The 11,808-nt window shown below is 34.5% G+C and overlaps 1 protein-coding gene across 2 annotated transcripts in view; it reads left to right on the top strand.

Annotated features, from left to right (window-relative positions):
• The window catches only part of CBLB (Cbl proto-oncogene B, E3 ubiquitin protein ligase), a 213,040-nt gene that overhangs the window by 191,198 nt on the left and 10,034 nt on the right, over positions 1-11,808 (top strand). For both annotated transcript variants that reach the window (XM_011995286.1, XM_011995280.1), the window contains one exon: positions 7,355-7,474. In XM_011995286.1, the coding sequence (XP_011850676.1) occupies positions 7,355-7,474 (120 nt within the window). The remainder of the gene's footprint in view (positions 1-7,354; positions 7,475-11,808) is intronic.

The raw sequence follows: 11,808 nt of genomic DNA, 5'->3' as shown, positions 1-11,808 counted from the left end.
GTATATTTTAAAATTTCAAAAGAGGATCTGAAATAAAAATGAAGACTTAATAAACCATCTGCTGCATTAGTTAGAATTATCAGGAAAAAGAAAATAAATTGTTATGTGGAATCTGCTGATACTAATTAACAGTTCCAGTCTGTCCTATTAGTGATACTGTGCCCTGAAACCTTTGCCTCCTGGACTTGGTTTGGGAAAATATAGGGTAAAGATATTCTTGTTTTCATGAGTTCCTTACATTTCTACATGAGATAAATCATGAAAATCTTTAAAAAGTGCTCAGTTTGTCCTTTAGCTACATATGTGCCTCATGGAAACTTGAGAATCTTTATTCCCAACTGATTCCCTTATCAGTTTCCTCAGTTGATTATTAGTCATGTCTACCATTAGTTTTTCTTAGTGTTTTTTTCTTTACTTGGTTTGATAGTTTAGAAAGTTTGAAGAGTTTTGATAAGACACACAAGTTATGGACATACAACTTGAATACACAGCTTCACTTTCTTAAAGTGGTTTATTTTTCAAGAATAATCTTCTGCTTAATTTTTCATCAGTAAATATTGATTGAGCCATTCACTGTTTACCCACTTGTGATAGATGCCTCCTGACCTCTGGGACCTCATGAGTTCACTGGATGCTGCCAATTAAAGCACTAGTGTCATAACCCATTCCAGTCCAAGCAGGAAGTATAGTGTATTAGTCCGTTTTCACAGTGCCATAAAGATACTACCCAAGACTGGGTAATTTATAAAGAAAAGAGATTCCATTGACTCACAGTTCCTCGTGGCTGGGGAGACCTCAGAAAACATACAATCACAGCAGAGGTGAAGGGGAAGCAAGGCACGTCTTACATGGCAGCAGGTGCAAGAGAGAGTGAGCAAGTAGGGGAAATGCCAGACATTCATGAAAAACCAGATCTCATGAGCACTCACTATCATGAGAACAGCATGGGGGAACCACCCCCATGATTCAGTCACCTCCCACCAGTTCCTTCCCTAACACGTGGGGATTACAACCCAAAATGAAATTTGAGTGGGGACACAGAGCCAAACTATATCATAACTGCTTAGGCTTTTATTCATATAGCTACATGTCAACACTGCTATATTTTGCTATTTTTTTTCACTTATTCAAAACTTTGTCTTATACATAGACTTTAACATAATTTTTAGAACAATGAGTCATTCTAAATCTTAGTTACTTAAACTTCCTGATGCTAAGTTCAGGATAGTTTCTGGCTCCCCTGTCACCTTTTATATATGTAACTTAAGCCCCAGTAGATGAAACTTTGATGTTGTGGCATTTTTGAAAAATAAAGTCAAGCTCTCAAAGAGCTATAATAGAAGAGAATATTTTACACAATTACACACTTTTACCTGTTTTTGTCAAGAGAATTAATTGTAACAGGTTTTATTTATTTTGTCTTAATTGTTCATTTCCTTTTATGTAAAAATCTTCATAAAGATACCCCTCAGGATTAACTGCCAAAAAATTACTAGTTTAAAATGAAAATGTCCCCTCTTATTAGCTAAAATGCAAGTTTTATAAACTGTTTTACTTATTTTATAGATTTGCCTGTTTTGTGTTTGCATGGCTGCCAGGGAGCTCAACAACAGTTATCCTTAACTTAGAGTGTCAGGCTAGCATGGGGGTCAGGGCCATGTTCTTCAAGCCTGTTGACTCTCTCTTGACCCTCTTAATACATGGACATATTCTAAGTCTGTTCCAAATAATGTTGACATCTCTTACAATAAGTATTTCTAAAAAAAAAAACAGGCAACTTTTTTTTCTTCCTTTTCCAGTCTTTCATGTCATTTACATGACAAATTTCTAGTCTGGTACCAGATCCTTTATGACTTTTTTTTTTTGTTTGGGGGACAGGGTCTCACTCTGTTGCCCAGGCTGGTGTGCAGGGGTGCGATCTCAGTTCACTGCAACCTCTGCCTCCAAGATTCAAGTGATTCTCCTGCCTCCGCCCCCTAAGTAGCTGGGATTATAGATGTGCAACACTACACTCCGCTAATTTTTTATATTTTTAGTAGAGATGGGGTTTCACCCTGTTTGCCAGGCTAGTCTCGAACTCCTGACCTTATGTGATCCCCCCGCCTCAGCCTCCCAAAATGTTAGGATTACAGACGTCAACCACCCAGCACCTTTATGTCTTTCATTGTGACAATTATTTTGATTCAAATTTAAAGCCATGTATATTAACTTTCCTCCTTTTCAAAAGAAATATTTTAATATTTTAATGCTGTTACATAGTATCATAGAGCATAAAGGTTTTTTTGGCTGATAAATGAGCATTTGAGTATTGTTTTGCAAAGTATTTAATACATCATACTGTCTAAAAAAATGTAAAAGATTCTCGATAGCAGTTCTTCTCCCTAAGAATTGACTTTATTAAGAATATGCTACAAATGCTAAAGTTTAACTCAGTAGTTTTAGAACTATAAAAGGTAAATAAAAGGGACTGCTAAATTTAACCAACTCTGTGAGCATTTTGCTGTTGTTTTCATTGTTCAGTCTGTGAAATCTTAGTCTGGTGTAATGATACATGTTTTCTAAACATTATTGAGATTTGTTCCTGAGGAAATAATTATTTCTAATTAAAGACAAATGATAGGTGTCTTAGGAAAAGAGGTTGAATTTCCTTATGATATTATACTAAGTACCTAATCAAGCCTACACTTTTATTCCAGCATTCAGTGCCCTGCACAGTTGGGCCAGGTTCAGCTTTTCAGCCTTATAGCTCATTGACTTCTATATAGTAGTGATTGTCAAACTGCAGTCTCCTATGTCTCTGCAAAAGAGCCTCAGGACTCTTGTAGGATCAAGGGGGCAGGGCAAGCAGAGCCAGGGCTCTCGTTCTTCTTTAATCTCTTTTTCTATTTTAGGCTTTCATACAAGATTTCTTTTGGCAGAATAGTAATGCCTATAGCTGTACATGAGCCATCAATTTTGGACAGGCCAATCATTTGTTAACAAAACCTGAAGTCCTCAACCAAAAAGCTTTACACTTTTTTGTCTCCAATCCCAAGGCTACCACTAGTGTATGTGTGCTTTTTTCCATATTACAAAAAAGTACTTCCTTTTTGCTGGTGAATTGAAGTAGACACCCCTCTGTCTACATTGTGCCAGGCCAGGACTCAAGAAACAAAACAAAGGTTGTATTTAAGTCCTTCTCATAACCATAACTAGGTGTGTTTGTGCAGTGCACAAAATACAGTGTTTGTCAGTGCTTATGCTACCTTTCTTTTGCTGTTTCTCTAACCTGTAATCTCATTTGAAGATCTTATCTAAAGTCACAGTTAAACTCTGAAAGCTAGCCAAATTGACTTTATTAAAGATAAATGAAAGTTTTATTCTTGGATCCAGAAATGCATGAGTAAAATATGAAGAAAATCCAGATCACTAGCAACAATTGTTGAAAAGGTTTTAGGGGTTTTGTTGACTACAGTCTTTATAAAGCATTGTCATGATAAGGAAGCTCATGCCATTTGGGACTTGAACTCACAGAATTCAAATCTGAGGAGTGAAGTCCTCCACAGCGCTCAGCGTTTGCGGAGACCAGGCAGACGTTGAAGCATTAATGGGCTAGAGCAGCGGTTCTCAAATGGTGTTCTCCAGATTCACAACATTAGCATCTCCTGGGGATTTGCTTTAAAATGAAAATTCAAGACTTAATACATCAGAAGCCCTGGGAATGGGACCCAGTGGTCACAAGCCTTCCTGGTGATTCTGATGCATATTCTCAAGTTTGAAATATGCTGGGCTGGGGTATTCTCAAAAGAGTGCAACCAGGATGATAAAGTAAACTAGAGTGGATTAAAAGAACTGAGAATTGGCTCAGAGAAGAGAAGACCTTGGATGTAGATGAGAGTTGTCTTTGGTTACAATATTTGGTTACAATATTTCTTCCATGTCACTTCAGAAGGTAGGAGTAAGATCAATGGGAAATGTTAAGAATGAAAATTGCATTCATCCTACAAAGAAGTTTCCTAAATCATTACGAATTGTTCTACCTGAGTGTAGTGAGTTATCTGACACTGGGGGATTTAAACCAATGATAGATCATTACACATTAAGATAAGAACGTGAGCTAAAGCATGAGGGCAGCAAAGAGGGGAGAACTTTGCTTCACCTAAATGGCTCTTCAAACCTTTTCTAGCAATTAGTTTCTGCTTTGATATACTCTATTAAAATTTGGGGGATAATTGATAAATTTTCCAGGTGGTTTATGGACAGGCAGGGAGGAAATTTGCCATTGTTTTAAATATTTAATTTTATTTGCCTCTGTTTTTACAATTGGTAAAAATTTGGAAAATATTTCAAATAGTGAAGAAAAAAAAATTAAGAAAAACATTCTGGGCCACGTATGGTGGCTCATGCCTGTAATCCCTGCACTTTGGGAGGCTGAGGCAGGCAGATTGCTTGAGCTTAGGAATTTGAGACCAGCCTGGCCAACATGGCGAACCTCCAACTCTACAAAAATATAAAAATTAGCTGGATTGGTGACTCGTGCCTGTAGTCTCAGCTACTTGGGAGGCCGAGGCAAGAGAACACCCAGGAGGCGGAGGTTGCAGTGAGTCAAGATTGCACCACTCCACTCCAGCCTGGGTGACAGAGCAACACTCTCTCAAAAAAACGAACAAACAAAAAAACCCCATACTTCCTCCTACTAAAGATAATCATTGTTAGGTATCCTTCTTTATTTTTTTGTTTTTGTTTTTGCCTATGAGTATGTAAGTTCACATTTATGTAAAATTTATTTCTCATAGTACATGCTGTTTATAACCATTTTCCAGTTAATATGTCATGAGCATTATATATAATTATTAAATATTTGTATGCAATGTAATTTTTATTGATATATATTTCATTTCTTTTTTAAGTAGCAAACCATTTCCTCCCAGTCTTTCCTTAGTTTTTTATAATCTCCCAAATAAGTATTAAATTTTCAGTTTTGCAATGCTATACTATAAATCACAGGCAGTAGTACTTTGCTTTTGAGAACAGATTAATACCTTTGTATGTATCCATTTATTTCTCAAACGCTTATTACTATATAAATGATAAATTGGCTGTGATAATTTCAGTTTGTTTTAATCCTGTGGATATAATATTTTTCTGTAATTTTTGAAGTTTTGAAGAATTTATTTTAGAAAAGCATTATTACTTTACAAAATTTTCTTTTCAGGGACAACTGGTAATTACTGTACTCTGTGTAGCAATTGTGTTATATCTAATGTCTTTCCCTTTAAAGCCTGAATGCTTCCAACTTTATAATTTGCTTTAGAGAGCCCAGTTTACCCTATGGCTGACAAATAGCAAACTTAGGATATGATGCAAGATAGAAATGATAATGATTCAAAATAGAACCATAAGGAGGTATTTTTGCTATTTATAATAATATTTTGAGTGTATCTAGTACTTTTAAAATAATATAGTTTAATGAAAGAATATAGTAGAGTGGTATATTTTGTAGTCTATCTATTTATGGCTCTGAAATGTCTCCAGAGTTTACTTTTTAACCTTAAATAGATGATTAGAAATAGCATTAAGTGTATTTGACAAGCCTATAAATTTCCCGTAAAGAAATAAGCAAGTGTATGTATTGTAAAAGACAATCTTTCCTCTGATTTAATATTATATCAGGGGCATTTAGAGTCTACAAGAACCTGAAGTAAATTTTATGAAATATCTAGTTTTTGAAATTTGGGAGATTTCAAAATTTATGCTGAAATCACCGTATTTGTTTCCTTTGGTTTTTCTAACCGAAAGATCAACATTTGTCTCATGCGATTTATCTTCTCATTCCTTCCTAAACATATTTCTGGGAAAATAATGGAGCTGGACCATCAATTCTTCAAATATTGAAAGCTCAAAATCTAAGAGTTATTTTAATCTTGAAATTAATGAAAACAAGTTAAAGAACCTTGTCTAAGTCAGAAAGTCCTCAGCAAAGCTGGTGATAATTATTGTACTGCAAAAAAGGTGAAAAGATAATGGCTTCAAATCCTGCCTTACATTATCCAGTCAAAACCTAATATAAAAATAGGCAATATTTAAGCATATGTTTTCATCTTAAATAATCAAATACTTACATATTATTAATGTCTAATGGGAGTGGAAGTTAAAACAGTGAAATTCAATCAGGTCTTCTTTAATATTTACAATTTTTGCTTTACATTAGCAATTCAGGTTTCACTGATTTTGAATTTGTGAACAATCTGAATTTGTGTGGATTTATTTGTGGTAGTTAAAAGTAAATATTAAGTGCAAGCTCTTTGCCAAGAGTGTTCTAGGTGCTATGTTTGAGTTAGGAGGTAGAATTCAAACATGAGGAGTAAGACAAGATCCCGGAGATCCCTGTTCTCAGAAGAATTGATGGTGCTTTCAGAGATACCGACAACATAAAAGTACTATGAGAGGAAAGCTGCAGAGCCTGAGGTGGCAATGATAGTTAGATAAATTATTAGTGAACCGAGGTTTTCAGATATAATGTTCTTCTACTCAAAAAGGGAATCAATTCTCTAAGAATTTAAACCCATGTAATACTATGAATGTTAAACCAGTTGGATTTATGGTGTTAATGATTTAATACAGCAACATTGACAAAATCTCTTTTTCTCCCTTTAGTTCCAGTTAGTAAATATCATATTTTTTACTATTTCAGATGCCCTGTCTCTGACTGCCAAGGTGGTAAATTATCACATTTTACTGTATATTCAAATGTTAATTACTAAATGGCATAATTTTAACAATTAAATTGACTATTATGTGAGCCAACTAACAACGATGATGTTAAGCATAGGATGCCCAATGTAAAATAAGCACCTTGTATGTACAGAAGATTTTACACAACTTCATTTAATCCACACACATCCAGAGTTTCAGGTCTGTTTTACAAATCTTGTGTGCCCAGTGCCTAGAGAGATCAAGTAATTTGATAATACTCTTACAGGGAGGATCCAAACCCATGGTTTTATGTATGTTTGTTTGTTTTTTGCTTTTACTTTAGAACTTCTATATTGTACAGGTTGGATTGGGACAGAAAATGAAATTTAGAAACTTTTTACTGTCAACAATCTTATAATTAAACAAGATATCTGCAAAATATAAATATAAAACAAGTAGTCTGTATTTTCTGGAAATAAATGTGAAGAGCATATTTAAGCAAGTGATGAAGAAATTTGAAAATATGCAGGCAGTAAAAAATGGTTAATATCAGTCATGAACTTAATTTTCTAATTTATTTTTGAAAGTCATAATCTTCATGAAATAATTCTAGAATTTTTTTCTTCAGCCAGTCAACAGAGATCATCCTTTTAATTTGAAATTTGTTTTTATTTTTAAGATCCCTTTGTTGATCTAGCAAGTGGCCAAGTTCCTTTGCCTCCCGCTAGAAGGTTACCAGGTGAAAATATCAAAACTAACAGAACATCACAGGACTATGATCAGCTTCCTTCGTGTTCAGGTGAGTTGGCTAATAACAGTAACAATAATCCCTTATTGTTACATAGTGCTTTTATGCTTTTCAGAGCACCTTCTTATTCATTATATAATTTAATGAATGTTGTCCACCTAAGAAAGTATTTTGATCATCTTTGCATTTTGCTTATGAAGCTTGCATTGTGAGAGGAATGGCTACAAAACTGCCTCATGGAAAAGAAAAATATCAAGCTTAATATTATCTTTGATCACTCAGTGGAGCCACTTCGTTGATTCAGAATGTATTCATTATCTAACTTTCATTTTGTCTTAGATTTGGGAAATGGGGAAAATCTCTTTGTACATTGAAATGCTGTTTTATGGAAATCTCCGTGGAATTAATACTGGCACCAAACTATTCATTTTCTTAGCTTATTTAGGCCTCCAACCAGTGTTCCACTGACAGCCATCAAATAGAAGGATGTACCATTTCCATAAATACAAGTCATACTCATAACTATTAATAACAGAATACTGCTTCTTTGCTTCTCGAGGAGGCTTTCCCTGAACATATCTAAGTAGCCCCTATCTTCTGCCGTCATTTTCTTTCCTTTTTTGCTTTTTCTTCATAGTACCCATCACTACCTAAAATTTTGTTATTCAAAATTCATTTGCTTGACTGTTGGTTGTCTTTCTCGTCTGCTCAAGTATTAACACTTTGAAGATAAGAATGTTGTTTGGTTCACTGCTTGTCCTAGTCAGTTCAGGCTATTATAACAGAATACCATAGATTGGACTGCCTAAACGGCAAACATATATGTCTCACAGTTCTGGAAGCTGGGAAGTCCAAGATCCAAGAAGTACCAACATTCAGTGTCTAGTGAGGACCCTCTTCCGGGTTCATAGATAACCGCCTTCATACTGTGGGGGCAAAGGAGTACTCTGGGATCTGTTTTGTAAGGAAACCAATCCCTTTCATGAGGGCTTCACCTGCATAATCTAATCATCTCCCAAAGGCCTACTGAGGTGTCCAACAGAGTGCCGAGCATGTGTTTCTTAGATGGATAGTTGGGGATGGATGGATGGATGGATGGATGGATGGATGGATGGATGGATGGATGGATGGATGGATGGATGGATTTGAGTGGACAACTAGGCAAAAGGAGGGAAGAATAGCCAATGTCTGTATTAAACTCAACACACATATCTGATAAGCACTATTTTTGTCTCATATTTGTGAATATCAGAAGTTTTCCTATATGAACTTTTGTCTTATTTCAAAATTTTTTTAAGCTAAAACCTCAGTTGATAGCAGATTTGCTAATAGTAATAGCAATACATTCTGAAACTTCTGAATCCAGATAATTAATGAGCTGTTTTAAGAATTGTCAGTATGGTAGTTCTTATGTGCTCGATGCCATGCTTGGGAGATGCAGAAATCCCTGTGTAGTTTTATATGTTTAAATGCTTGCATATAACTCAGGAAAGCATAGAAAATCTTTTTAATCTTTTCAAATTTTGTCCGGTGTTCTCTTACCAGTTTGTTTCTAGTCATTCTAGGGTTTCATATATATCCATGATTAGCCTGAAATTCCAGTCAAAATAATTTGATGACAAAACATGAAAATCAAGAAAGAAAGACAGTATCTGACAGCTTCTGTATAACATAAGGAAGCATTTTTTTTTAAGAAAATAGCATTAAAATATAACTTCAAGCAAAGTGCTATGACTGATTTAAAATAACATATTCAGTACCACCAGCTCTGGATTAAAAGAAATGTACACTTTAGTTATGGGAAAAGTTGTGGCCAAAACACAGTGTTTTCACAGCTTCTTTACAGTTTGCTGCATAATAAGTGGGTGTTGTAGAGCCCAGAGGAACATCATTCACATATATGATTTCAAGCAGTGTGAATCCCGATTAGCATTACACTGGAAATGTCTGGAAGAACTTCAAATCACAAACCTTGTTGAAATATCCCCGAATAGCCATTTGCCAGAAGCCTGAACTGGTTTTTACCTAAGTAATAAAAGAATCCTGACTATTACTCTGAGGGCCCCAGCTAGCTGTGACATCAAATATTTCAGTCTACTCCCTAAATTCTCTTTACAAACACAGTCAGCCACAGAAAATAAGATACTTTTTTCCAACAGATGTTTGTTTACATGAAGCTCACAGGCCTACCAGGCTGTTGGCTAGTTTATTTCACATCAGCAGAGAGACTGAGCTTGCCTTCTAGATGAGGTCTTTCCATTCGGCCCTTGAGACTAAATGCATATATGCCTTTAGGATTCTAATAGCTCTTATTTTGCAGTAATTAATCTGTTTTTATTAAGGCCTTTTTAAGATGACCAAATGGGGGTTCTGGTATGACTGCTATACCTTATGAATTCAACTTCTGTTATCACTTATGGCTGTGTAAATAATTGATAGTGACTTATTTATGGATAGGCTTCTATGGAAAGCATATTTCTAAAGAATTTTAAAATGTAGGTTCATTGATTTTAAAATATCTCCCTTGTTTTATCAAAAAAGTATGTCTGCATGTATACGTATGTCTACATATATAAAGAGCCTTTTAAATGTTTATTACACCCAAAGGAAAATATTTTATAGTTTTCAGTGTATAATTGAAATTTAAATATATGAACGTATCATAGGTAGCCCAGATATAAGAAGAGCTTACCAGCGCATGTTAAATTCACATAGACCTGTATATAGGACAAATATTTTTGCTAATAATATGCTTGTTTCTCTACATGGTTGTATTATTCACATGGGGCTCATGTCTCTTCTATCTGTGAGGTTTTACAAATTTCCCAGTTTGCTTTCCCTTGTTGTAAGACATACTGTACTACAGTTTGAATACCATTCTTTGAAAACTCTAAAAGGCTTGTGTTAATGAAGTGCACCATTCACCCTTGAGGTGATTTTTCATATTGTTAGTATGTAGAAGGAAGTTCAAGGTAACACTTGAAAACAATGCTAGATTTTAGCACAACTCACATGTGTTTGAAACCATGAAAAGACCTTATTGCCAAATAAGCCCATCTCATTATAAAATAAAGGAGATCTCATTACAAAAGGAATTAATTTCAATACTACTATTAGTTTACTAACCTAAAGGAGAATTGATGGAATAGTGAATAAATTTTATATTAGGACCAAATATTCAATAGTTTATCTCTGTTATGATCTCAGTTGAAAATCATGGCTTCACTTGACACAAGGGTTGTAATTTTAAGGTAGATTATATGTCTTTAAGATTTTCTGTTTCAACCAAGGAAATGGCAATGTTGCGTTCTCCCACAGTTCAGCTACATGAAATACTGGGGCATACAGACAGCTTCAGTTTGAAAGCCAGAGAACCTAGAGTTGTTTTCCTTACAAATCTAATACTAAATAACCATTTTCTGGATATATTTAAAACAGTATATGTGATTTTTTTATTTGTTTGTAATTTAGTTTATTAAATCATGTCCTTCTATAAGTATTTCCTTTTTTTTTTTTTTTTTTTTTTTTTTGAGATGGAGTCTCACTCTGTTGCACAGGCTGGAGTGCAGTGGCTCAATCTTGGCTCACTGCAGCCTCCGCCTCCTGGGTTCAAGCTATTCTCGTGCCTCAGCTTCCTGAGTAGCTGGGATTACAGGCACCCACCATCATGCCCAGCTAATTTTTGTATTTTTAGTAGAGACGGAATTTCACCATGTTGGCCAGGCTGGTCTCGAACTCCTGACCTTGTGATCTGCCCACCTCAGCCTCCTAAAGTGCTGGGATTGCAGACTTGAGCCACTGCACGCGACCGGCAGTAATTCACCCTTATGGCATAAAAACGAGTCCCAGAATTAACTGATCCAACTTCTGGTAGAATAACAAAGTTATTATAATGTGTTTGAGATTTCTTTTATTCGTTGATCAATTAAATTTATTTATATTTTTTTCTAATTCTGTTATTGTTATAGTTGAGAAGGTCAGTAGCCTAAGAGTTTTGATGTCTGTTCCAAGAATTGTGGCTGTTTTACTAAGTAGATTTAGAAAGTATGTTTCAGATAATATGTACAATATTATTTTATCTAATTAAAATTTGTTAAGTTTGTTAAGCGTATACTATAGTCCTGATGCTTTGCTAAGTATCTTAGATACAGATATATAAATTTTATATAAGTTAATATATATAATTGTATTTATATAGTTATACACTAAAATATAAATATTCATGTTATTTTATTTAATAATGTATGTTATCTATTTATAATTATACATTTATATATTTAATATTTTATACAAATATATGGTTACATAATATGGTATATTATACATATAAATATAAACATATTTTTACTGTGTAATATAGAAATAGATATAATTTTATGTCTCAT

Source organism: Mandrillus leucophaeus, unplaced genomic scaffold (assembly GCF_000951045.1).
Source record: "Mandrillus leucophaeus isolate KB7577 unplaced genomic scaffold, Mleu.le_1.0 Scaffold113, whole genome shotgun sequence".
In the NCBI taxonomy this organism is placed as follows: Eukaryota; Metazoa; Chordata; class Mammalia; order Primates; family Cercopithecidae; genus Mandrillus; species Mandrillus leucophaeus.
The sequence above is the reverse complement of the archived record's forward strand: the minus strand, read 5'-3'. Positions and strand labels throughout refer to the sequence as shown.